At 44.9% G+C, this 25,652-nt stretch overlaps 1 protein-coding gene across 12 annotated transcripts in view; it reads left to right on the top strand.

The window, feature by feature from the left end:
• Positions 1-24,969, top strand: part of PRELID2 (PRELI domain containing 2) — a 79,171-nt gene extending 54,202 nt beyond the window's left edge. For all 12 annotated transcript variants that reach the window (XM_037396702.1, XM_037396700.1, XM_037396701.1 and 9 more), the window contains 2 exons: positions 19,179-19,240; positions 24,721-24,969. In XM_037396702.1, coding sequence (XP_037252599.1) covers positions 19,179-19,240; positions 24,721-24,910 — 252 coding nt within the window. In that variant the 3' untranslated portion in view covers positions 24,911-24,969. The remainder of the gene's footprint in view (positions 1-19,178; positions 19,241-24,720) is intronic.
• The last annotated feature ends 683 nt before the right edge of the window (positions 24,970-25,652 follow it).

Below are 25,652 nucleotides of genomic sequence, written 5' to 3'. Positions count from 1 at the left end.
TCTTTGTCCCATGGCTGGGGAGGGAGCCCATGGGCTCACTATGGTGCCGTGGGAAGGTCCTGTGTGAGCAACTCAAATTGTGCCTTGGTCCATAGTAAAATTTTCCTTGTTGCTTTGAAAGCCAGTTCTCTTTCATCACTGGCAGCAGATGGGGCTGGTACTTGGCTTGATGGCCCTGTTTGAGAAGTGTGTCCAAGGCATGGGTCCATCCCCAAGGAGTAACTGACCCTCTCTGCCTACATGTGAAAAACCCTCCTGAACATGCGGTCTGTCCTGGATAGCTTTTACTTATGCCACAGTTTAGAGATACTGAGAGTGCAAAGCATTTTTCACGGAGACCCGACAACTTTTCTTTCCCTGCTGACGAACTGTTTGATATTGAAATGATATCATCTACCCCACTGGTTATACTGGAATAATGAAGCCTGTGTGGCTCAGACAAAGCACGTCCCAATCACTGGAGCACTCAGAAGGCATTTGCTATCCTAGATTGTTATCTTGATACGACTTTGTCCGGGGATATTACTGAAAGTGAAGGCATTCCTGGGAAACAATTCCTGTCTATGACAGAAAGCACAAAATGGAGATGCAAAATGCTACAGCTGGATCCTCTATCAAAATAGAATTAGAAAATCCTGAGCCCTCTCCTTTTGGCTAGATGTGTAATTCAATAAACACAAAACACAGCCTGTAATGGGATGTGTGCAATGAAACACTACTAAACTTAAGACTTATGCAAAGCTGTATCGGTAGGGAATAGATACGCAACCTTTCGGCTTAATAAAGCCATCAGGTTGGTGGATGTGCTTTTGGTTTCTTCTTACTGCATTTGTATTTGTATAAAAGTTGTACGCTTCCCTTGATCGAGAGTTTGAAGGCAATGCCTTACAGCGCTGTCGTGGGTGCCTGCTGCTGGCGCAGATCCCTGCGTGTTTGCAAAGCGAAGGGGCGAGCCATGCTGCAAAGCATTCCCCGTCCCGGCTGCTTTGATGTATTGTCAGTGTAAAATCATCGATTACACAATGGTTTTCCATCCCTGAAATGTCGTGTTGCCAAACTACTTAATAATGGCATAGCAAACTGGAATTGAATTCTCATAGATGGTTTGAGCCAGTTTGTGACAGCTGATTTACAGCATCTGATTCACTGCTGTTCCCCACTTCCAAGACCCTTGATAAATCAAACTCTTACATGCATTTAGTTGTTTTTAATTTGTGTCTGTGTTACAAAAAGTGGGAAGAAATTCAGTTCCTCGAGGGATGGCAGCACTTCCAAGAGATTGTTTTGTGTATCTTGCAGAACTCAGGCTCCCATCCTAATGCCAACCCTTCCTTTTTTTGTCCCTCAATGTCGTCTTGTGAGAGGCCCAGTGTCACTTGAGTGGTGTCAGGGAGTTACTACACTGATGCTTTCAAAAAAATATTTTTTCTTGTAACTCCTTGATGGTTCTGATAGTTATTCCTTAAGTGTTTTCCCTCTCCCCAGCCAGAACCCAGGCTCCAGTTACCTTTCTCTTGTGACCTTGGTGACCCTCTGTGACCTTTTTAGTGTCACACTTGGCACTGGCTTCCTCGGAGCAGTGGCTGAGTTGTATGGGGGTAGTTTTGGTGGTAGCTAAAAGCCACTAGATTGTTTCAGGCTGTTATTTCCTTAGCTTTTTGCTTCCAAAACAACAACTGACTGACCACGAATCTCATAATTCATTTGTAACCTCACACGCAGGTAAAATCCTAGCTGGTTATCCTAGCTGTTTTTTGTGCTGGGCTGCAGTTGTTTGGGAGAGCGGCAGTGGAGCCCAGGTTTTTGGAAGTTACTCTTTAAAGGGCCTTGTGAACACTTTATTTCTTTTTTTAAGGGTGGAATTTGAACAAACAGTTCAACATAATGCAATGACATGGGACTGGGATAGGACTTGTTCCCCTGCCTTCTGTGTAGCCCTCTTAATTCACATTTTCTTCAGTTAGCAAGCCATGTAAACAGGATTGCCTGTGAAATGATTTGTTTCTTTTGATGTGTTTTGCCTAACTCATCTTGGCACAGTGAATCTGGAGATGGAACTGCTCTTAAGGGTGCTCTTGCTTCTCTCACCCTGTGTCACCTCCACCTTCTTGTTACCTTCACAGCTGAGGGCTTCTCTTAATCCAGGTCATTGGGCACTGGCTGGCATCGTGCCCATGAGGGATATACCCCTGCAGGACTGCTTGTGCCCAGGGTGTGGGAAGGAAAACGGGAACAATTGTATTGCTTACAGGGCTGAGACTACTGTGTGCTGCAGAGGTATGAGGCTGGAGCAGGGCATGGCCACATGCCGGGGTGCTGGCCCCAGCACTGGAGCAGGTTCATCTTTAATCCTGGTACCAGCCTCTGAGGCTTTGAACGACTGCTTGGACTGTGTCTGTGCAGAGGGAGTGCTGGAATCCTCTAGAAAAGATGGGTACTTTCCTTGCATGAGACTTTTTGTGCTTATAATTACCAAGAGGTGTTTTTAGGTGCTCAAGTGACAGAAAAATGTTGTGCACATTGATATCTAAACATAGAGAAAAAGAAGCTGCTGCTGGCTAACAAATGTGTCAACCTTCAGGTGAATGAAATAGCATGGCTTGCTCTTGCATGTCTTGTAACTTTTGATATGGCTTTTTCTTCCCTGCTCATCTACTGTGCTGAGGTTTCCTTTATTGCACAGTAAGTCCAAATTCAGCAATTTACATTTCTCTTAGCTTGAACAACTCTTTCCGCTGCTTATTACTTTGCAGACACCATGATGCAGCGCTACACACAGGCAGCTTTCACCGAGGGAGCCTGTTGTGTTGGTATTTCCTTGATTGCGCTGTCTGCTGAACCCTCTCGCGCTGCTTGTTAAAAGAAACAAGGCCTTTGCGTTTCAAACGCAGCCAGATCGGCCTCTTGCCTTTTGATATGGAAAGTGCACTTATGGCTGGGAAGGAGAAGCTGCAGCAAAAAGGTGCTGGTGGAGAGAAAAGAATAGCCTTTTGTTTTCACCTAATTTCAGAACAGATTTTCTCCACCTCCTGTGAGCTGGGACATGGCAGGAGTGCCTTGGGCAGCTGAGGGCAGGTGCATTTTCTGCCCCTTTGCACCATCAGTGTCTGTGTTTGCTCTGTCAACATGCATCATGAGAAGGGTTTTTCAGTAAATCGTAGCTCTCCTTGGAAAGGACCTTCGGCAGCTGCCAGGTGAGGAGCCAGAGCTGGTCCCTTCTCTAGGTAGGGCTTAAGCATGCCTCACCTCACTGTCACAGCTGGGCTGCCACCAGCAGAAGTTTCTGTCAGGTTGGAATGTCAGTTGAATGTGGACAGTCTTTTGGGGCTAGAGGAGGTTTTGCAGTGCCGCTGTGGTCTGAATTAGGAAGGGAGCATAATATTTAAACTAAATGAATAAGGCTTTGCAGTGGCCTTTGGTAAAGGCAGGTGTGTGGAGGGTAAAGGGTCCCTCAGTTTGGGATGCAGGTGTGAGTGATTGCACAAGGTTACGGAAAGGTCAAGGCAGGAGTAAGACTTTTGATGAATAGTGATTTTGGGAGCACCTGTAACAGTTGGGGTGGAGGACAGAAAACCTCAGTCAACAGATGTTTTGGGAGCTGTCTGATGTCCGACAGATTCAGGTGCCATCACAGGAGTGTGACCGATGTCCACTGCAGTGGTCCAAGCTGTGCGGAGTCAAACATTTTCTGTTTTCCACCTTGGTCCTGAGCACCGCTCACTTGGGCAGCAGGGATGGGCACGGCACCGAGTATGGCAGGAGGCAGCCAACAGGAGAGTCACTTTTCAGGGGGAATGGAAAGTTTCTGAAGCTTGATGGCCTTGAGACAACCTGTCCACATTTTCAAGGGAATCAAGTGGCTCAAGTGTTTGCAAAGGGCTATCTTTGAATTTCAGCTTTTTGGCCCCAAATGAAGTAACAGTAACGGTCTGTCTAAACAACATATGGTGATGCTGTACAGAGATGCATGAGCTCATTCAAATGCTGAAGAGTTGATAGCTTAATTAGCTGTTGAGGTACTTCTGTGTGGATACAGCTGGAAGATACCCAAGGTCCCCTGCCTCTCAGGGGCCTGTGTGCTGGCTGCCGAAATCCCTGCTATGCGCTATGTGCCTGCCCGTGGTGGAGCTGCCTCTGAGCAGCACAGGGACCTGTTGATACTAAAGACCGACCTCCTGGCAAGATTCCTCTCGATGAAAACTTCTAGGAAAATAACTGCCTTTGGCTATGTGAACTGTTTCACAAAGCAATGGCTAGGTGAGGCCAGGTCCCTTCGTACCAGGATTTAGCAGCATGTCCCAGGACAAGTTGGTTAGATGTCAGTGATGTACTCCAAAAGCAGCGTGAAGGAACCTGCTCTTACAGTGGGTTTATTCTTCCTTTTGGCCACTTTCAACACAATGGCACATCCTTTGATCTTGTTTTATGGTTTATCAGTCTTTGTCATAACAATATCTCTATAGCTTTTACCTTCAGAGAGCCTAATTGCTTTATTGCATTTCTTTCAGTGGGTACCTGCTTATTGATTTCTTTTTTCTCTGCTCCCTCTTCTGTGCGATAACGCAGCAGTACGGGCATCTGTGCGCAGAGTTAAACACCCAGGCTCCATGCAAGCTGAGTGGCTCAGGATAATGTTCAGTGATGTTGCGCAACCTGAATTGTGCCTTAGGTTGTGTAAGTGGTACTGAGTGGTCTTGAGAGAGAAATGGCCTTTATGAAATGTTTTCTTTATCAAGAGCTTCAACGAAGCTTTTTAGTTCAGGTTGCAAGTCAGATCTTCAATTTATTATTCTGAGAATGTTAAGGAAATAGATGAATTGTAATATCTTTCTTCTCAGGTCATTATGCAGTACTCTCTCTACTTGGTAAGGAGAGATGCTTTTTTTTATCATTTCTGAGTCTAAAGCCAAAGGCATTTTTGTAGAAGAAAATAGAATAGCATTGCAGTGAATTTTATTAAAAGCCCCGTATAAATGTGTATATACGTATGGTAATACATTCTACCTGCTCCATGTATTACAGTTTTCTGCTGAACTGCTCTTATTAAAAATGGGCAGAAATGTATAAGGTGTAATATGTTAGTAGTTTAAAGCATGGCAAAAAGCAGCTTAAGGTCAATTTAAAGGTGGGGGTTTTTTCAACTATAGTTGGTGGAAACTGTTTACCGAGTCTTGTGTGAAAATTTTTAACCTGCAAATTCCGATTTCATAGTTCATTCATACTTGGGAACTTAATTTGAGATCTGAGCAGTTTTGATCTGATTAGCAGGCCACATGCTCTTCCATTTCTGGATGGAGAAACTGAGATCTCCGAGCTGGGTTTCAGTATGTGTGAACGCTCACACAGGCATTTGGCAGTGGTTTCCGTAGGTAATCTGTAGCAAATATGTTTTCTTATATGTAAGCTGCTTGTTAAGATCCCTTCCAACCCAGACCGTTCCATGATGATGTGATTTCTGGCGATGAACTGTTCAATGCAGTAGGCATGTGGGGTGAAATGTACAAAGACACGGAAACATGCTAGAAATGACCTGGATGATTTTAAAAGAACATTAACAAAACCTTTTTTTTGCTGCTGTCACACGGGAACATGGGGCAACAGCTCTGTGATGGCAACTGTAAGCAGCCAGGTGGCAGCTCACCAAAGCCTTGTTTCCTCAGAGCCCGTGCTGGGCACATACCTGAGCTCTGATGACATCCAAAGTTTAAACCAATGTTTTTTCCAAACCCACAAGCCTGCTGCCTTGCATCAGGTCTTGGTTCAGTTCTGGTGAATATCCAGTAGATACCTTGTTGGGAGAACAAGCTGGAGGGGTGAGTGTATTTCATGTATCTGAGGAGATGGGTACAAATGTTTTTTCACGCCCTGCCGAGGCAGGTTGTATGGGGAGCAAGGCCCCTCGAACTGCCTCTCGGTATCCAATCAGGGAAATCCTAGCCCTGATTTCTGCTCTTCTGCCAGCAGCACTCAATTCTAGTTTCTCTGCACCTAATACAAAAAAATGAGAATGCCTTTTTGCATTTATTACCACAGACCATTGCCTTAGCACTCCCAAGATTTATCCAATGTGACTTTTCTAACCTTGTGGACAATTGCAGTGATGGAAGATGTATCAGTAATTTCAATCTTATTCTTAGCCAGCGGTGCCCCGGCAGCTTGCTACACAGCTAATGAATGAGTCACAGGTGCTTTTCTTCTACGATCTTTCAGTTGTTTGAAGGGAGCTGTATTTTGGTCAATGAGGACAGATGGTAGAGAGGCAAGGTGAACGAAAGTTTACCTTTTTTCATATGTGTCTAACAGCATATGATTAAACGTTAAAACTATGCAGTTAATTCTGCTGTATTTACCAAAAGAAAATTTTCTGAGGATGGTTGTTATGGAAACAGTAGCCCTCTGTCCTTCCAATTGGAAAAGATTTATTTTAAGGGAGCTAAAAACCTTTAAATATTCAGCAAGTATAAAAAGGTGAGATCATAATATTCATCTTGCATATCCTCTACAAAGCTTCAAAAACTTCTGTGACGATGAGAAGATAGTGGGGTGTGGCAGGCAAGAAAGGCTCGAGAGCCCGTTTTTAATGTGGGAAAGTGAGGGCACTCATAAATAAGGGAAATAGGACATTCGTAAGGGGAAATGAGACTGCTCGAGGGGAGCTGCATCATCACGAGCAAGCCCTGCCTGGAGGATGACCCTGCAGCCACGGGCGCTGCGCATGGCGTGGGCAGCCTGGCCCCTGCGGGAGTGGGGCTGGCATGGGGCTTTTGTGGGCTTCTGAACAGGAACCGTGGAATCTGTGTGTGCCGAGAGCACTTCCACTCAGACCGTGCAATGGCTCCACAATGGTTCTCTGTGGTGTATGGAAAGAATTTTAGATTCAGCATACCAGTAGCTTCAGATGACAAGTTAAAATACTGTAATTTGCTGAACAATCAGATGCATTAAAAAAAATAAATTACTGGACTAATAACAAAATAACGTGCCCAAAGCTGCAGTAGATACCAGAAAAATTGTTCCCCAAAGTACTTTCAAACTGAAAATCGAGCATCAGCTTTTCTATGTTCCTGTTCCTCTTGTGCACACTTTCAAAAAACATTTAGGGCTCAACTACAGATTAAAGAATTATTATTTTTCCCCACTGAAAATGAATTATAAATGTATCTTGAATTGGAATTTTCTATTTTTTAGTATTTCTTTAGCTACAGCACACATCTAGGTACATATTGTGTTTCTGATACTTTCCTGATAGGCATTTCTTTCTATATTAGTTGCTTTTAGGTTACAACCTGGATACATCCAAATCTGAGGGTTCTAATGAGGTCTAAACCTGGAATTCTTCTTTATTTTGTCATAGATCCGTAACGAGTGACTGCACTGATTAACCGTAAGGGCTTTCGTGGTGCCAGGGAGCACAGCACTTCATGCAATGTCCTTTCAGATCTACCATTCGTGGCCCTTGACAGAAAAGGTGAAAAATGGGGAATCTCAGATGAAAGAAGATGCCTCATCTTAGGAGGCAGCAGGTTAAATGCAGAACATCACCTTTTTTTCATGGGCTTCATGTGAGGATGGCCTTTCCATCCTAGTGCAGAAACTGATGGATGAGTGGATTGACAAACTTACAGTCATGATAGACTCTCTTACTTTCATTTCCACAGACTTGTCCACTAATACTGAAATTATATGCTGACTCTAGTATTTTCCTACGTAAGCGTTTTGATTATAATTAAGAAAGACACTGCTTGCAAACTCTCATCTGGATTTAACTCACAATATTTCATTGTATGCCAGAAATAGTTTATTAAGCTTTCAGATCAAATAGGAGCTAACATAGGGAATGGAAAATCAATGCTGCTTTAATTAATCTTTTGTTTTTGAGAAGGAGAGGAGGGGAATGTCACTTTCAATGGGAAAAAGTGAAATCAACCTTCTTCCAAACTCCTGCAAAAGCACAGCTTTTGGTAAAAGTCTAAATATTGCAGATTCAATGGAGGAGGAATGAATCATGGCACGCCAATATCCAGGCTTTCAATGTCATGAACACATTTGCTCCCTGCAGAAATAACTATCAGTCACTACAGTTAGCAGATCACCATGCGGAGCCATTGTACCAGCCCATGGCTGTGTTTTGTTTGAGATTTCTTTTGTTTGGGTCAAAACTGGGGGTCTGCAGAAGTCATTAACTTTGCTCCCTGCCACTTATCCTCTGTTTTGCTGGTCCTTTGCAGAGTGTGAATGTCACCTTCTGTGAATAAACTTACCAGCTGTCTGGGGAAGACAGTGAATTTCAGTTCTACCTGACGTGCTTCATGTTCTGTTCCTTGGGAGGTTTTATAATGATATGATATTTTCCTGTTGGATTTTACTCTGGAGAAAATGACGTCAGTGTAACTTTGAGGATCTTTTGTCCTGTCAAATCCATTCTCTACTTTGCATCTGTTAAACCATTTTTTAAACACTGTCTTTTACTTTTCAGACTGTATTCTAAGGGTTCAGCTATGGGAAGTGTTAGCAGCATGCAGCTGCTGAATCCCAGATTCTTCCATTTAGGACAGTTTCCATGCTGGGGTAGGGAGCAGCTCCCTGTCCCATGGCATTTCCCACCCCGCTGCTGGTGCTGGGGTGTGTCCGGGGCTGAGGTTCCCCAGATGGCTGCAGAGGGAGGTGAACTCCTCCAGGGTGGAGGAGGACACAGGTGCCTTCCTGGGGGTGGCACTGGCTGTCCCAGCTTTGCCAGAGCTGTTTGTTTCCTTTTCTGTGTGTGCATCAGCAAAAGGCTTTAGACGACAGCCATCCATGGAGAATAGTGTGGTCTTGTTCATACACCTCCATACCATATGTTCTAGATGGATATGGACCTTCAGCTGAAACCCATCAGTGTTATTTCTCTTGTCACAATTTTAGCAGTCTCTCTTTTACCCTTGGCGTGCATATTGTCAATGCCGTGGCTGTTAATAGAGTTGGCTTGAGAGACTCTTGTTTCTTCACAAGAGGAGAGGCGAACTCTTTTGTGGTAAACTCCTTTACTGCTCCTCTGTTGATGTAGAATTGCAGAATCATTTAGGCTGGAAAGGATCTTTGAGATCATCAAGTCCAACCGTTAAGCCAGCACTAAGTCTATCACTGAGCCATGCCCCCAAGCACCGCATCTTCGTGTTTGTTAAATACCCCCAGGGATGGTGATCCCATCACGTCCCTGGGCAGCCAGTTCCAATGCTTGACCACCCTTTCCATGAAGAAATTTCTCCTAATATCCAGCCTAAATCTCCATACTGTAATATATAGGTATCTGAGGTGTCCTGGCTGCCGTGGTCTGTGCAGCTGAGGGTCCATCCTGGCCCTTGAGTACCCTCAGCTCCTGGCCAGCAGCCATGACAGTGATTTCTGACTGTAGCAGCGTGCCTGTAAAAACTTTTTGGAAAGAGATCTGGAGTGAAGTGCAGCCTTGCTATTAAATTGGGTTGTTAATCTGGACTGGATCCAGAACAGATCCATCCAAGGGGGATGTTGCGTGCTGTAAGAAGGAAAAAAAAATATTCTTTGCAGAACTTCTCATAGATTTAATTGAAAATTAGGCAAATAAATTTCCAAGGAGACTGTAATGAACTCACAGATGATGAATCTGGGTTTTTTAGAAGCGCATTAGCTTTGAAATCCTAATAAACCTGGAGGCACAGATGATCTCCCAGGGTGCACCAGCCTCCCTGAGCTATGCAGGTCTGTTACGTGGGCTGATAGAGGCACGTGGTCTGTGCAGGCAGCTGGTCTGGATGTTAAACATCCGTGTATGTGCTGCCAGTGCACAACAGCCCTGTGTGAAGGGAACGCTCCCGGCCTGGGAAAAACAATCTGGCGAGTGGGCAGGTGGAGAGCAGAAGTGAGTGGGTGCTGGGCACCCTGATCTTGCTCCGGGGATGGTGTCGCAGGTGCCGTCTTGGTGTGTAGCATCACCTCTGATTGGGCAGAGGAAGGTGGAGACCTGGTTGCTGGATTCCCTCAGATGGCTTTAGGTGGGGCCTCAGAGAGGTTTGCACCCACTGCCAAAGCATGTCCATGGTGGGGGGCATGCTGACATGCTCCCAGCCTCTCCTGGCCAGCTAGGAGTCACAGAATTGCAGAATGGTCAAGGCTGGAAGGCTCCTCTGGAGAGCATCTCGTCCATCTGTAATGCAGCTTTCCTAGAGCAGGACCCACCATGTCCAGGCGGGTTTGAATGTCTCCAGAGAAGGAGACCCCCCAGCCTCTCTGGGCAGCCTGTGCCAGGGCTCCGTCACCTGGCAGGGTGGAGAAGTTCTTCCTCACGTGGAGCTGGAACGTCTCGTGATGCAGTTTGTGCCCGTTGCCCCTTGTCCTGTTGCTGGGCACCACTGGGAAGGGCCTGGCCCCATTCTGCTGGCAGTTGCTCTGAAGACATTTGTAGAGTCCCTTAAGGAAAGCCTGACATTGTCTTAACAAAAAGACAAGGGGCATTGAACCCCTTTTGCACTTGTTGGTGGAGTTCTGGGGGAAGGTAAATCGCAATGAAATGGGTCGCTGTGCGAAGCTCCGTCTCAAAGAGCTGGGAGATCACATTTATGTCTTGGACCATGTTTAGGCCTAGGCTGTGTGATGTCTCCTGCAAGCTTTTTTGGGGGGTTTGGAGGCTTTTGATGATCATACTGGCTTTGGGGAAGGAATTTGCCATGAAAAACCCAGCCCCGAAGTAGCAAAAGGCCAATTTCCACACTTATAGTCATTTAGCAGTGCCCCAGACATGTGTTCTACCCCTCTGGTTATCTGCCCTCCTCTGCCACCCTGGGCTTGCTCCTGTTCCCCTGGCAGCAATCCCCTCCCTCTGCTCCAGTTTGGAGGCTGAGCCTTCTCATAAAGGAGCAGCAGCAGTGCTTGAAGTCAGGTCCTGAACTTTTCCCAGTGCTGGTGAGGAATGCAGAGCTGCCGTGGAACTTTTCAAGGGAATGATGATAATATCCAGATCTTGATCCCTGAACTCCTCTGCTTTAATGACCATTTCTGGGGAGTTGTGCCCTTGGTGGATCAGCACTTTCCAAAGGGAAGCAATCCTGAACGCATTGGTGGGTGTGTGTGGGAGCCCTCGCAAGGAGTGCTTGAGCAAAGGGCTGAAAGTCTCTCTGCGGTTTTCTCTTTCTGTATCTGAAATGCCGGTGCAGATGCCCAAGGTACCTGCACTCACACGGGCTGCTCTCTGCACAGCTGAACTGCAAGGCCCAGTGCCACATTTATAAAATCCTTGTAATGCTACTTTCTAAAATATTTAAAATAAATGTAATCTCCCAAGTCCAGGAAAGAGCACTAATGATATGCAACTAAGTGTTTATGTAAGATGAGTCTTTAGCTGAATGTTTTGGATCAGGTAAAGGACCTTTGTAATGAACTAAGAAGGTGACTCTATTGCCTAGACCTTAGGGCCTGTTTTCTCTCCTTCTGCGGTCTGGTGACAAATGGCTTGCTCTGAAAGCAAAGGTAACTGCTGTGGCTGCTGCTGGGTTACTCTTCACAGGTGGTCAGCATTGAAAAAACAAATTCCACCTCTAGATGCTGATTCTGTAGCATACTGTGAAAGTTTTACAGTCCATTTGTTAAAGCTCATTTTAGAAATTCTAGAAATTCTAGTATTTTGCTTCTCTGCTTTGATTTATTTTCATGAGAAATAAAAAAGATAATTTATCCATCCATCCAACCCCCACGCCACCCCCCTGCCAAAGGGTGTTGGAGAGAAGCTTTTTTTAATCAGGAGAAAAAGTTTTAAAAACACAATTTTTGAAATAAAAGATTTCTTGTGCACATAAGAAGAGGGTACAGCAGGCAGCGGAGAAGGCTGGCTATTACAAAGTAGACCAAACTCCGCCACACCAGTAAAACTAGACTTTTAATTGCTGCTGTCTGCACCTTCTTCAAAACTATTTCATGTTAGATTTTTAGCTGTGTGAGGTTGCTATAGCTGTTCCTCTGGGTGATAGTCAATGATAAAAACAATTTTGTTTCTTATGTTTTCAGAGTAATTTGATTTATTTTTTTATATATATATGTATGGCTAGAGGTCATTCCAACCTGGTTGTTTCTATGTATATTTAAGTATGAAATGGATTCATCATGAAGTGGTTCAGCACATCCAATTAATTTTAATGGGGTACTCATTGGATCGGAGCCTGGGAACTGAAAAGTAGCTGAGCTTTTTAATAAACCCCTACAAATCTTGTTCTAAGTGTTGCACGTGATTTATCAGACTCAGGCTAAAGAAGAGCTTACTGTATCAATTTATCCTGACAGCATGTGTCTCTGATGTTTAATTTCATTAATAAAGAAACATTTGCACAGAGCATTCAGAATTGTATGGGGCTGCTACTGTGGCAGAAAGTTAATCACCTTGAAATAAATGATCACTTCAGGGCAACTGGGGAGAGTGACAGGGGGAGGAGAGCGTTAGGATTTTAAGAGCATATCTTCATGTTGGCTACTTGGTGTGCCACGTGAGAGCATTGTGCTGGGGTGCGATGCAGCTCTTTGTGTGGAAGCGGCAAGATACTGTAGAATTTCCCTGAGCATACCAAAGTAAAGTAGCAGGACAATGTCTACCAAGTTTTTCAAGTCTGGTTGTTGCCTTCTTTCTCTTTCTTTTGGTTTGTTTTCTCTATTCTTTCTACAAACGAAATAGAAGTTCATAGATAGGCTGGATCCCTAAGCACGCTGTTGAATCTGAATTACCCTCTGTGGAGGGGCTGGTGCATAGTACCTTTCTGAAGAGGAGGGTTAACCGAGATGAGCCTCAGGTTGTCCACAACTGCTCCTGAAGCCCCGTTCCTTGTCTTCAGAGAGACAGATGGACAGACACAGCTGTGTCCAAGATGCCGAAGGGCTGAACCAGCCCAGCCCAGCTGCAGCAGCGGGGCTGAGAGGGATCATGTCCTGTGGGCAGGTGGTTTTTATGAGAGTGACGCTCACAGCATCTGTGAGCAACGCCAGGAGGGATGGTGGGCAGAGGGCAAGGTTTGGTTGCCTGGTGGTGGGGTTTCCTGTGACATTCCCCATGCTTCTGCACACCTTGTAAAGCAGGGTGCTATAAAGCATCACCTCTCTTGTGCTAGTTCCGCTGTGAGAGCCAGGGAGGCTGCTGGGTACACTGGTTTGCACAGGAATCCCTCTTTGGTAGTGACCTTATTGATGACTATATACAATAACCTTGAGTCATTATGAAGGACCTTTAGCGCAGAGTTTTTTGGTTATAATTCCCTCTCCAACGTAAGTAAAAAGTACAGAACAGTGCATCAACTCCTGATGCGTGGCCATTTCTGAATGAGAAAGCTCCATGGGACAAGAATGTAGGTAGGAAGGATGAAACCTGCAGGGAATGGGAATTTTGGTAGACAGCAAAGACAAGCATCCTAATGGAGGGGGGGGGGAGGAAAAACCAATAGCGTTGTTGTGGGATCTGTGAAGAGAATGAGTGGGCAGTATTGGAGGCAGGCTCATCTGAGAATTAGCTGCTATTCTGCCTGTTTAGAAGGAAGAATTGCAGCCAATTACATTATTTTAGCACCAGGTTGTATTGTAAGGAGGTTCTTCATCCAAGCATCTGATCCAGCCCTATTTGGTTTATGAGATCTGACAAGAACCCCACATAAAATCTGATGCCTTCAGGCAGGTGATTAGTGTAAGCAGTGTATAATTAGTGAAGACGCTTATAGTGAAAATTAATGGAAATGAAAGCTTTACTTGTGCATTAAATTGAAGTGTTTGTGTGGGTATGTATATGCAATGAATTCCAGTATTCTGTCATGCCTGCCCTTCAGTGCAGATACGCATCCTTCCCATGCCAATGTGGATTTGGATCTGTTGCTGTGATGAAATGACACTAGAATTCCCAGCATCTGTTTTCTGGTGATATTATTATTATTGTTATCTTCCTGCTTTGCATCCCACAAGGCTCGTTCACGTCTCCCCCTGCTCCTCGCAACTTCCACTCTGACCTTGCTTCACACCTGCCCCAGCGCTCCGCGGGAGCATCTCGGCAAAGCAAACAGAGGCGCTGTGCAACACGCTGCCAGCCAGGGAGGAGCGGGCTTTCCTGATCTGCACTGCAGCAGGCTCGGTGAGGAGAGCAGCACCCTTCAGCTCTTCCTTTACTAGATTAAACTCTCAAGTATGCTCAAAGCTAATTTTGTATTTTATCTTATTTTGTGTTAAAAAGTGGGTGGGTTAGGGGAAGGGAATTTGGAGAAACTTGATGCACAGTGTGTATTTATAATCCGTTCAGGGGGTGACCCTTCTTAGGTTGCCACGTGTGTTGCCTTGGGGAGTCTAGAATATTTTATTAGTTCTTAGGCATTTATACCCTTCCAAATAAACTCCCTGGACTGGAAAGCTGTTGTCCAAGGACCCTGCTTATATCATCTCTGCCAGTGATTGCTCCAGAAAAAGAATGTGCTGAAAAAATGAAACTCAGAATGAAATATAAGAGAGACAGCAATAAACTCTCTGACCAGAGAAGTTTGTTTTTGGTTTTTTTTTTTAATTCTATCAGTCCCTGGTAATAGAGTTATACCCAAAATAACTGCTCCAGACAGAATTTTGATTGTGACTTGGAGAATTGCAGGGAACTGTAGGAAAAGTTGTAAGGATGTAGCTATTTCTGTTGATTTTAGGGGTAATGGACTTGGGGGAAAACATGATGGGTAGAGTCAGATAAATAACTCTAAAAAAACTTAGGGCAGTTGGGTATAGAATTCTCAAATCATTGGTCTGGGCCACTTCCCACTGATATTTTTTGCTTTCTTCCTTCTCCTCCCAAGACACTTCAGTCCTCCTCCATCTGCATCCTTATTTCCTTCTGGGTTTTTTTCCAGCTTCCTTGGTTTCATGGTAACTGCTGTGCTTGGCACCCAGCAATTGCTCATAAATCCAAATCTGTAGATAGGGTACCTCTTTAAAAACAATTTTAGTAAGCAGAACAAGGTCCATTTAGTCTTCATTGTCACAGACTGCATTTCCTGAAGAGACTGGGGAAGGATCGCTGTGCAGTTTAGTGAATTAACCCACATGCTCTTTCTGCATATCTGAGGCGGGGGAATCTGAACTCATCCCACAGAAAACTGACTGAAAATCGATCAGCTCAGATGGATGTAAAGAGCTCGCTGGGGAAATGCAGGCAGGGAACTCCATTCTGAACTACTTACAGTATGACAACAGCAGCCTGCATTTCCACTAATTCAGTTGTCTCCAGGGCATTCATGGTAAGCAGGTTCGGGAAAGACATTTGTTTAATATTGCAGCTGCACAAATGACTGCTGTAGGAGGCATGGCACAAGGTGACTGCTAACTATGTGCTGTAGGCACATTGATTCACTGGTGTCCACCCATGCGTGCTGACTTACAAAGACACTGGGTGAGGCTGTTGGTGCCTTGCAGAAAACCAGGGCTATTTATCAGTTCTCCAGCCTAAAATGTCTTTGTTGCATGATTCCCAAGTGAGCAAGCACTTTCTAAAAAAATAATAAAAATTAAAAGGAAGCAGCAGCTCCAGTTGGCTCCATCACTCGTCTGCAGAAGAGCTTAATTTTGATAGTGTGTGATACGGTCACACATGCTCTCTCCCCAGCTCTGCATTCTCTGAAACTAGAGTTTCCATGTCTTACATGAGACGGTTTGTTATGTCCACTCTACCCATCTACCCCTCAGCTGGCTGCTAACGAAAGCCTTGCTTTCATTCCTGTTTGTGCTGGCTCTGCACACTGTTCATGATGGAAGTGTGTTGTCCACATCACGCTACTTTTTTTTTTTTCCCCAGCCAGAAGAGCTTTCTATTAACACATCAACAACCTGAATTTATGAATATTGTGTGATACATGACAAGGAAGATACTCTGCTGGGAAGTCAGAACTGGGATGCAGTCCTTGTCTGCAGAGTACCATTCTGAGGATGCTTTTTTTTCCTGCTTTTTTCTTTTCTTCCATCTTTCTCATAATCATCTTGCTGTGAAGGAGGTGAGAACTGATATTAAAAAATACTCTGCAACTGGGTTTAATCAAGACCTTGTTTTATGATTCAGAGAAGTTGTCTCCTCCTGGTTTGACCCAAGATTTGAACACGCATGGGCTAACTATGGAAGTGGGCAGTGCAGCTGGTGAGGGCTGGTGGTTCTGCACAAGGTCCCCAGATGTGCTGGGAAGTGGTCCTGGGAGAGCCATGGCATTTCACATTATTTCTAGAACTTGTGAAATAGGCTTGTTTCTGAATTCTCAGAGAAGCAAAGTTGGCGTTCATTTTGGTTGACTGATGCTTTGGCGAAATGCTGTGAGAGCGAGAAGCTGCTGTTAGATGTGGGATATGGGTCTGCAGGGCCAGGGCTCGGGGAGGCTCTGTGGGGCTTCCCTGGGGGTGTATGTGTGTCTGCTGGCTGAGGGGCTGGGGCTGGTCCCCACCCATGCTGCAGGCAGAGCGGTGCCGAGGGGGACTGCCTGCCTCCCCTCAGCCGTCCTGGTACCCCTCACTGAAGGTTCTGCCCAGGGCAAGGAAACTGAAATTATTTTTGCCTCCCCTGTCTTTCAGCATGGGATGAACTTATTTCTCCCTAGGCTGAAGATCAAAATAGATCCCTAGTTCCCAGTAACAGGGGTCAATAAAATATTTGATTTATTTGAAGTTAGTTAAGTAATATTTCCACACAATGCTGTTTAAGCCTCTGGTGATCAGGCTAAAATATAAGGAATCTGGGTTTGTGCCAACATGCTATTCCTGGGTACTAGGGGGTTTGTAAGCACAGCACTAGCTAGTACGCAGAGGCAATGCCACCCAACAGGACGCATTAACACCCTGCTCCAGGGGCTCATGGAGCACTGGGCCGGCAGCGTCCCCCTCCCTCCACTGGCCCTGTGCCCCCGACACAAAACCCAGACTTGAAGGATGCGGCCACGGGGTGCGCTGCGTGCCTGAGGGGTGGGGTGTGCTGAAGGGTAGGGGTGCGGCACGACAGGAAGCACAAGAAATACCTGTGCAGTTGTCCTGAGTCTCCAACAGCCTCATGAAAAGGACAGTTTGGTCTTGCAAATTTCCTGCTGTTTGGTAAAACAACTGAACTCCCCATAAGTGTTAACATCATCCAACAGCAAAAAGCTGCCCAAGACCTGGAGTTGATGAGTTTCTTCCCCTTGTGGTGACAGCTCTTCCTCTGCGTGAAGAGCATCACTGCCAAACTGCCAGTGAGAGGGCACAGGCATGAACAAAGGCATCTTCCAGCTGCTGAAAACCATCAACTGCTACCTGTACAAGGAGTGTCATATTTGGGTGACTTGCCCAATGGATTATTTTATATTGATTTGTCAGCAGATAAAAAAACCACAGCAAACCATAGTGAAATTCAGGGAATCTGCCCTTTTTGAGTGATTCTCTGGCCACGCTGGAGTGAACAGTATTGACTTGCAAGAGGGTGTTTTGTTTTTATTGACTTCTAGGTGGAAATTTATGATGAGGACCGAAGTTGCTCTCCAGAGAACCCAGGTCTGACAGCAAGCCCTCTTTACCTAGGCAGTGTGCTGGCTGCCAGGCAGGCTCACTCAGCACAAGGCAAGCCTAAACTGACCCAGATTTCTCCCAAAAGACTGACGATTTTGGTGACCTGTGATCGCCAACGGGACAAGATGATTCTGTGCTCCAGGGAATCTGCTTCTATTTCTTTCCCTGCTCTCTCCCTGGTTGTTCTCAAATTAATTTAAGCAGTGAGAGGAGAGCGGTATCAAGACTCTGGAGTTGCGTTGGCAGCAGAAGGAAAAGGTTTTTATCTCTGTAAATATGTGGATGTCCATGTGTGCTCTCTCCCTGCTCCTAGCTGTGTCTTCAGGAGAGTGAAAGGTTTAAGCTGATCGCATTAGTGCAACCTGCATAGATACAAACCCTTTCCACACTGAGTGTTGAGCAATAAGGAAGAAAATATTTTGGAATGTAGCTGGATCTCTAGGTAATATGGGCATGGCTCTTAGGGAAATAACATGGGAAAAACAGTTCCTCACTTTCATCTTCTGCATGTAACTGAGGAACATTTACTGTGTGTCCATTTTCCCCTGATTTTGGCAAGGTCTCTGGCAGGATGAGGCTGACGATGATGGGGAGGTGCCTCTCCTGTTAGGAAAACTGAGGGATCATCTTGTTACCATTGAAGCATAGCTAATTAGTAGGACTGAGGCACTGCAGGAAAAGCTATTCAAGCCTGAGTGTTTGGAAGTGTGAAATGTTTCTAGCAAGATACTTTTTAAAAGAGTGTATTCAGTGAAAACCAGCTTGAGAACGCTGGAGAACCACTCAGTGTAAAAGCTTGTGCCTCAAAGTCCTCTTTAAAGGCTGGGAAAGCACTCAAACCAGCTCTGCCATCTTTCAAAAGCTCTTCAGAAAGGCCATCAAAGTTTATAGCTCTGATATTTCATAGGTCGTCTTGTCCTTTGCTCTTTAGTGTGTCCCTGGCTCCTGGCATCTGAGACAGTCCCAGGTAATGTTTTGCTGCAAAGATGGTGTTTCAGTTCCTATACAGAGATTTAAAATGCTTTATATCTTTTCTTTTACTTTATGCTTTTCAAAGGAATACTTTTTAGTAGTGTCTTGGTTTTTCCAATGTGGCTTGGTTTTGTTTTGCTCACTTTTTTTTTTTTTTTTTTTTTTTTTTTTTTTTTTTTTTTTTGCTAACTAACCCTGAAATATGGAAGAAGGATGCTTTGGGGTGAAAGACCATAAAGTGTCTTGTTGCAGACTTCAAACAAACTCTGCCATGAGTAAATCCATATCAAATTCACATAAAATTGTGTTGGCTAGCGTGCTTTTGATGTTATTGAATTACTGCACAAAAAACACCCAACACAGATTATCTATTAAGATTTTCAGTTCAGTCAGGCAATTCTTTAAACAAATAAAAATGTTTCATCTTCAGTGAGCCCTAGCTAATAGCTGTTATTTCTTCCTTCTGATATAAAATAGATCGATTGGTGCCTGTCTCGTCAATAACATTCAGATCACCTTTAGGTTTCCGATAAAGCGGTTGTCCTCAGGTATTTCCAGATATTGCTGGGGAGGGTGGTTTGGGTTTTACCAGGTTCCCCACCTGTCATGGAGCCAAGGACACACAGATTCAGCAGATGGGGCTGTAAAAGTCACTAAATTTATTTTTTACCTTCCAGCAGACAGGCATGGAGGTGCTTCTGGAGAGGATCTTTTCACAGGGCAAAATGAAGGCACTGCGCAGGTATTTGCATTCTGACCTCTTTTGCTTATAATTTTATTGAAGAGAAATAAGAGTGGGTTTGGCTTGGGCTTTTTTCTGTATTTTGAAAGGTGAATTGAGACAATGTAGTATTGTGATAATTTTTCTGGGGACCATGGGGTTCCTGCCCCACTGGCTAACTCCTGGTCCTACTGCCTTTGCTGCTGGAAACGGAAGAGTCCAGTGAAAGCACACATGGGACTGGGAATCCCTTGCTTTTGTGAGCCTTTATGCCCATATTTAATATATAATGTCCAGCACTGGGCATGGTCTCCTGCATTGAGTATTGCCCTAACTTGGTGCACACCAGCACAAAGCTGTGCTGAACCCTGGGTGTCTCTGACCATTGGGGACCTTCAGCAGTATCTCCGCGGCTCTGGGACCTGCACCTGCAGAAAATCAATGCTCCATACTGTGAATCACAGATGAAGCTGGTAGGAATTTCGGTTCCCATGTCCTCAGTCTGGTCAGCCAGCGCGCTGGCTTGTCCCATATGAAAACACAAGTTGTGTGTGACTGTGCTGGCTGGGGGCCTCTGAAACGTGGGTCTGCAGCTCCAGGGACAGGGTGGCAAAAAGCCACCCATGCCACAGACTTCAGCTGGGCTGTGCAGGTGGTGTCCCCTCAGGGCTGGTCCCCTGGTGCTGGCAGCCTCCAGGGTGCCGCGTTTTCCACTCGACTGCGCTGCTCTTGCTCTATTACATGGTCCCTTGCCCCTGAGCTTGAGTTATTGCCTACATGCATGGGTAGAGCCTTTGGAAAAAAACAAGAAAACAACTAAGCATGTAATTAAGAGAGTCAGTATATTTTATGGGGATAGTGACTAAAGGAAACAGCTTTCCACTTTAGTAATTGTGAGCGCCTGTCAGAAGAGATTTGTGGCAAAGGGAGGTCAGCTGGGAAGAGAGCTGCTGCTGAAGAAATGCTGGCTTCCTTCTCAAGAGGGTATAATTGTGTTCATCAGAATTATGACTTCTTACAGATGCCATGCGTATAGGTAGATTTGGTTCTTTCAGGGCACGTACTGCCCGTGCTGCAATCTGAGACCAAAAAAACCCCAACACCAAACTCCACTGACCTTTCTGAAGAGAGGCAGAGTGTCAGCAGGTCATGCAGAGCCAGAAGTTTGGGTACCAGCTCTTACGCTTTATGTGAGAACAAATCTCCACCACTTGGAAGTGTGGGCAGGGAAGCTGGGGACTGATGGAAAGGGGGGTTTAGCGCGGCATTGGGAGGCTGAGGCATGGCAGCCTGGTCCACCCAGGTATCCGTCAGCAGGAGAAAGAGTAAGTGGGAAAGTCAAAGCATCTTTGGTGTGGTCTCAGTTAAGTTCCTGGTTGAGAGTAAACAGTGATATGTGGAGAAAGTCCAGCACCATTCAGTACTCGACTCCTTGTATAAAGGACTCCATCATGAGCCTTGCTTCAGTGCCAGCATTTCTGTTTCTGCTGGTATTTTTCTCTGAAATGCCCCAAAGTGCACTTAGTAAGGCAGATTGTGATGTTGTTTTCATAGGGGAGTGTCGCACCAAAGGATGGCTGGAGAGCACAGAGCCTGCTATCTGCTTTCAGTAGCTATTGGGTTTAACATATTCTGGAACAGCTCCTGGGTCTTCAGTTGGATTTTCAGTGCCTTGCAGTATTTTTCTCTCCCTCCACGTACATTAACAAGTGCTTTATAGTCATAAGGCCTTTGTCTTTAAACAAAACCCGAACAAATTAGCTAATTCAACAATGAAAGAGGTGGAGATACTTTTTAAGTTTTCTTGTGAAAGCTGTGTGAAAGCAGCAGTGATTAGTTTAAACCAAAAGGGTGTTTGCTTTTGAGCTGATTAGCGGACATCTGTATGCGATGGCAATGGTAGATACACAGACAAATAAAGACAGAGCAAAATAAGGTTTTACTGAAATATTTGGGTTGTTGTGCTCTGCAAACACTTAAAGAAGTGGCATATTAATGTCTCTGACTTGTTTTCCAGTAAGTCATTAGTTGCTTAAGTGAAGTTGCTCATGCCAGTTTTCCCTTTCATTATTCATGTTTACTAATGGAAATTGTCTTGACAAATTGGTCAAACTGAGCAACTTATGATTTTATGCCATAGACTAAAAAAAGTTGGTTTGGAACTCCCAGTGAGCTGAAGTAATGCTTAAAATCATTAACACTTCATTGATTTTATAATTAGAAAATCCCTAGAATAAATAGACCGTCCTTTTAAATGTAGCATAGTTGTTTATCTCGACACTTGGTATTAATATTCATACTTATTCCCTGAAAATATCCATGAGCTTCTGAAGATACTTTTTATTGCCAAGCCTTAGGACTCACTCCCTTCCCCAGTGCTTTAACTGGTGGCAGTTAACAGTCACCGTCTTCAAGGGGCACTTCTTGTTCAGTGTGCGTTGCCCGCCCAGGAGCCAGGGCAGTGCAGTTAATTTTGGGGGCAGACTCGGGCTGCCAATAGATGAACCCACCCCAGAGAGCTGAGCTGGTGCTGTCTGAAGGAGATAACAAGACCCCTGAGGCGGCGGAGGCTGAGCCGCCATGATGATCCGCGGCCAAGGGTGAAGCACTGGCTGGGGACCAGGTGGTTTGGTGGCGCAGTGATGTTGGGAAGAGGGATGGTGTAAACCCATGTGCTTAAGTGGCTGTGCCTGAGGGGAGGGGGTAGGGGGTAGGACCCTACTGGGCAAACCGCACAGGAGGGTGATGCGACCGGCACAGAGCTCATGTGTGATGATGGGCAGTGGGGGTGTGGGGAAAATGAAGGATTCTGCCCTAAAATGGCCCAAACCAACCATTGGTGACTATTGGGTGGCAAAAGAAAATCCACCTGGGGATCCAAGTGTCTTGGGAGCATGGATGTATGAGTGTTCCACGGGGAATAATTGCACTGGAAAACCGACTGCCTGAGCTCAGGCAAAATTAATGCTGCCTGAGGCAACAGTAACAAGTATTAATTAACAGATCGCTATCTTCTCTAAGCACGCTTATGTGGCCAAAGGCTTATGATAAAGTGAAATAGAAGTAATTTTCATGGAGACTAATTCAGTACATTAACCAATAACTAATAGCCCATAACTAGTTTCGTGGAGACTAATGTTTCAATTCTTTTCCCCAAAGCACGGCTGCTAGAGAGTTTCAAGGGAAAAATAAGAACTTTTCAACATAGACACTTTTTTTTCTTTTTCTTTTTTTTCTTTTTAGCCTAAACTCATTGTGGTGATAAAAAACATGTTACTTAAAGCAAAACAAGTAAAATCTTTAAATATAACCACTACTGTGCACTTGTGGAAATACCCAGGCGGACTGTTAATGGCAGCTGTGCCCTGTGCAGCATGTGAGGATGTCCCACTCCTGCGGGGGTCCCCTGGGAGGACAGGAAGGAGAGCGATGAAGGTGGCTCATGCCAGGGGCTGAGGATGGAGACAGGAGCTGCCAGCTCAGCCTTGGCAAGCAGCAGCTGCGGGTGCTCTTGTCCTGTCAAGCCCTGAATGACAAGTAATTTATTTTCCCATACTCTGGAGCAAACGTTCTGCACTTGTTAGCCTTGCCCTGTGCCCCCTCCACAGCTCAGATCCAGGAGCACATTAAAAGTACTTGGTGAAGCACAAACAGTGGGAGGACAGAATGCATTTTACTCATCAACTTCATATTTCTTGGGATAATGAGAGCCTTCTGTTGCCTCAATATCAGTCTATTTTCTCTTGTAATTAGTTTTCATATGCCTATAAAATATATTCTAGTGGCAAACTCTTAGAGCAGCAGTGAAGCCCCACTTGTAGAAGGTCATAACAAGCCATCAAGGAGGCATTTGAACAGACCATTAGCTTTTAGGAGTCCAGGGCTTGTTGGCCAATATTACAGATGAGAAACCTGCCTGCACCTGCTGTTACAAGATGACACGTAACTCCAGCCTATCTGATAGGAAAGTGCTATTTTTACCATCCTTAGCTATCACAAACGAAAGTGCAAGTGTCTGATCTAAAAACAGAACGGGTGAATATTTTTTTAAATTTATCCACAGTTATTTGTTCCAATTGAAAACATAAATTTGTTTTACTGGCATATGATCTTTCCTGGGTTTTTTTTTTCCACGTGGATTATGTTTTCTTTCAAACGCTTTGAAGCACAGCTGGCATGCTTTTGTAACATTGCTGTTTTACTCCTTTTACTTGTAAAAGCCCCATTCCTCCAGTCCTGGAATAGAAATACTCTGAGGTGATATTTTGAGTGGCCATGTGCCACAAATAATTCACTGTTATGATAAATTGGCTGTGCACTACTCACCTGAGAAGAAATCTCATGAAATATTCACTAAAAAGAATTAGCCACATGCACCCATAGCAATCAAATTCTATTACTGAGTAATTAAAAAAGGAAGAAGGGTTAAAATTATTTGAATAGATGGTTCACTGTGTAATTTGCTTGAGATCTAACTGCCTCAGTAATCATTTGTAATATGATGTACAAAATTCATAAGATAATACATTAGAAATAAAAAGATGGTTGGATAGCAATTAAAATATCCATTTTGCTGCTTCTGTTGTGCTTTATGGCAGCGGGTCAGCACCACGGGGGGAGGGAGGTGGCAAGGCTGGGGCTGGGCATGGGCTCCGTCCCACGCAGGGCTCCCCGAGTTACATGCAGTATATAGCTTACGCTTTGCTTAATCCCTACGGAATACCGAAACAAGCCTGTCGTCTATCCTGTCTTGGTGCGATATGCATGCGTGTTCCCTGTAGTATATTACTAAGTGCTGACAAAGTGTTACTAAGGGTAGTGATTTGTGTGTTTTACTGATGAGGTGAGCAGAGCGGGACTGCAGGCAGGGCTGGAAGTAACACAGGGCATGTTCCTCGCACCCCACAGGGCAATCCCTGGTGTTGAGGGTGACATCGAAAATGCAGATGTATTTCTTGCAGATCAGCACCACAAAGAGTAGTCCGTTAGACCAGACGAAGTGCAAGAACAGGGGCTCCTTTTTCTGCAGTGTTACTGTTTTATCTGGTGCAGTTCACAGGAGCACAGGCGTGTTGGGCCGGGAGGGTGCGAGGGGGAGTGTCGGTGCCACCCGCAGCTCGCGGAGCAGGAGGCTTCCAGCCGGAGACCACTGGGGTTGCGGGATCACTCCCCAAAACAATTTGGAGCCTGTAGCTGATGGGCGGTTACGTGTGAGACGACTGCAGTGCAATGTGCCTGGAAAGCAATTAGCCAGCAGATGAGGAAGGGAGGAAACATCAGTTTGGTCCATAATTTCTTCTATATTTTTAACAAATAATTTCATGGATGCCATAAGGGGTACTAATTTGCTAGTCTAGGATGTAGAATTCAATTTGAAAATGTTTTGGCTATGATAAAGGATTTGATTTCTATAATTCCTATCACCTGCAGAGAAGTTACATGGGCTGGATTGCGGACCTGGCCAATGTTGACTTTAATTAATGTTCTATTGATTTCAGTAGGATGCCTGTCATCACTTTGAGAAATAGAGTGCTTCTGGATGTTTGGAAAAGCTGGCCTACATTCTTTCTACGGGATAAAACAGGATGGCTAGGTATTTGTCCTGTGTGCCAAATCTGGGAATGGGGATACTCAGGGAAGGTGGGATTGTGTGCTTCGGTGTGTCAAAGGGTTAGAGGGACTGGAACCTAGAAAGCTGTTTGAACATTAATGCCCTGCTCCAAAATTCTGAAATAAAAGGGCTGGTTTTTCATCTGTGTTTCATTTTCTGCCTGTTGCTGCGTGCCGGTGCCCCTCGGGCAGTATGAGCTCACGGGCTGCGGCTGGCTGATGGCAGCAGTTCCGCCAAGGAGACGAAAGGAAGAGTCAGGGTATGGGCATGTTCTCTGTTAAACAAATAATATTGCTTGGAAAACCAAGCAAATGGTTTGGGATGTTTTGTTCAGAGGCCTTGATTGTGACTGGGTCCCCTCTCCACCAGGGAGGTGTTGCCACAAATCTGCCAACATGTGGGATATTGTTCTAGCAAACAACCCAATTAATATCTTCTGTAACATGATGAATGTCCATAGCTTTGATTTCTCATGGGTATGCAGATCAGGTTATGTATTTCTTTAGTATTTTGAATAATGGGGAGGGGTAAAACTTGTAAAATATGTTATTCAATGAAAACCGTGACTTTTATGGGAAAAACCTTCTGCAAATATTCACTCTCTTTTGAATTATTTTTTTTTTCATCTTTTTCTTTTACATCTGAGATCTGCAGAAACTTGAAACTTGTCAGTGGTGTGGTTCTCTGAGGATGAACATTGGCTGAAAGCCTGATTTAAAGGGTATGTGTGCATATTCATAGAAACAGAACTTTGCATCCAGACACGTGGGCAGCTACGGTGGGGGCTGTCCTTCCTGCAGCTACCCAGCTGAAACTGGACCT

Source organism: Falco rusticolus, chromosome 8, assembly GCF_015220075.1.
Source record: "Falco rusticolus isolate bFalRus1 chromosome 8, bFalRus1.pri, whole genome shotgun sequence".
Classification (NCBI taxonomy): domain Eukaryota; kingdom Metazoa; phylum Chordata; class Aves; order Falconiformes; family Falconidae; genus Falco; species Falco rusticolus.
This window is presented reverse-complemented; position numbering and strand designations above follow the sequence as displayed.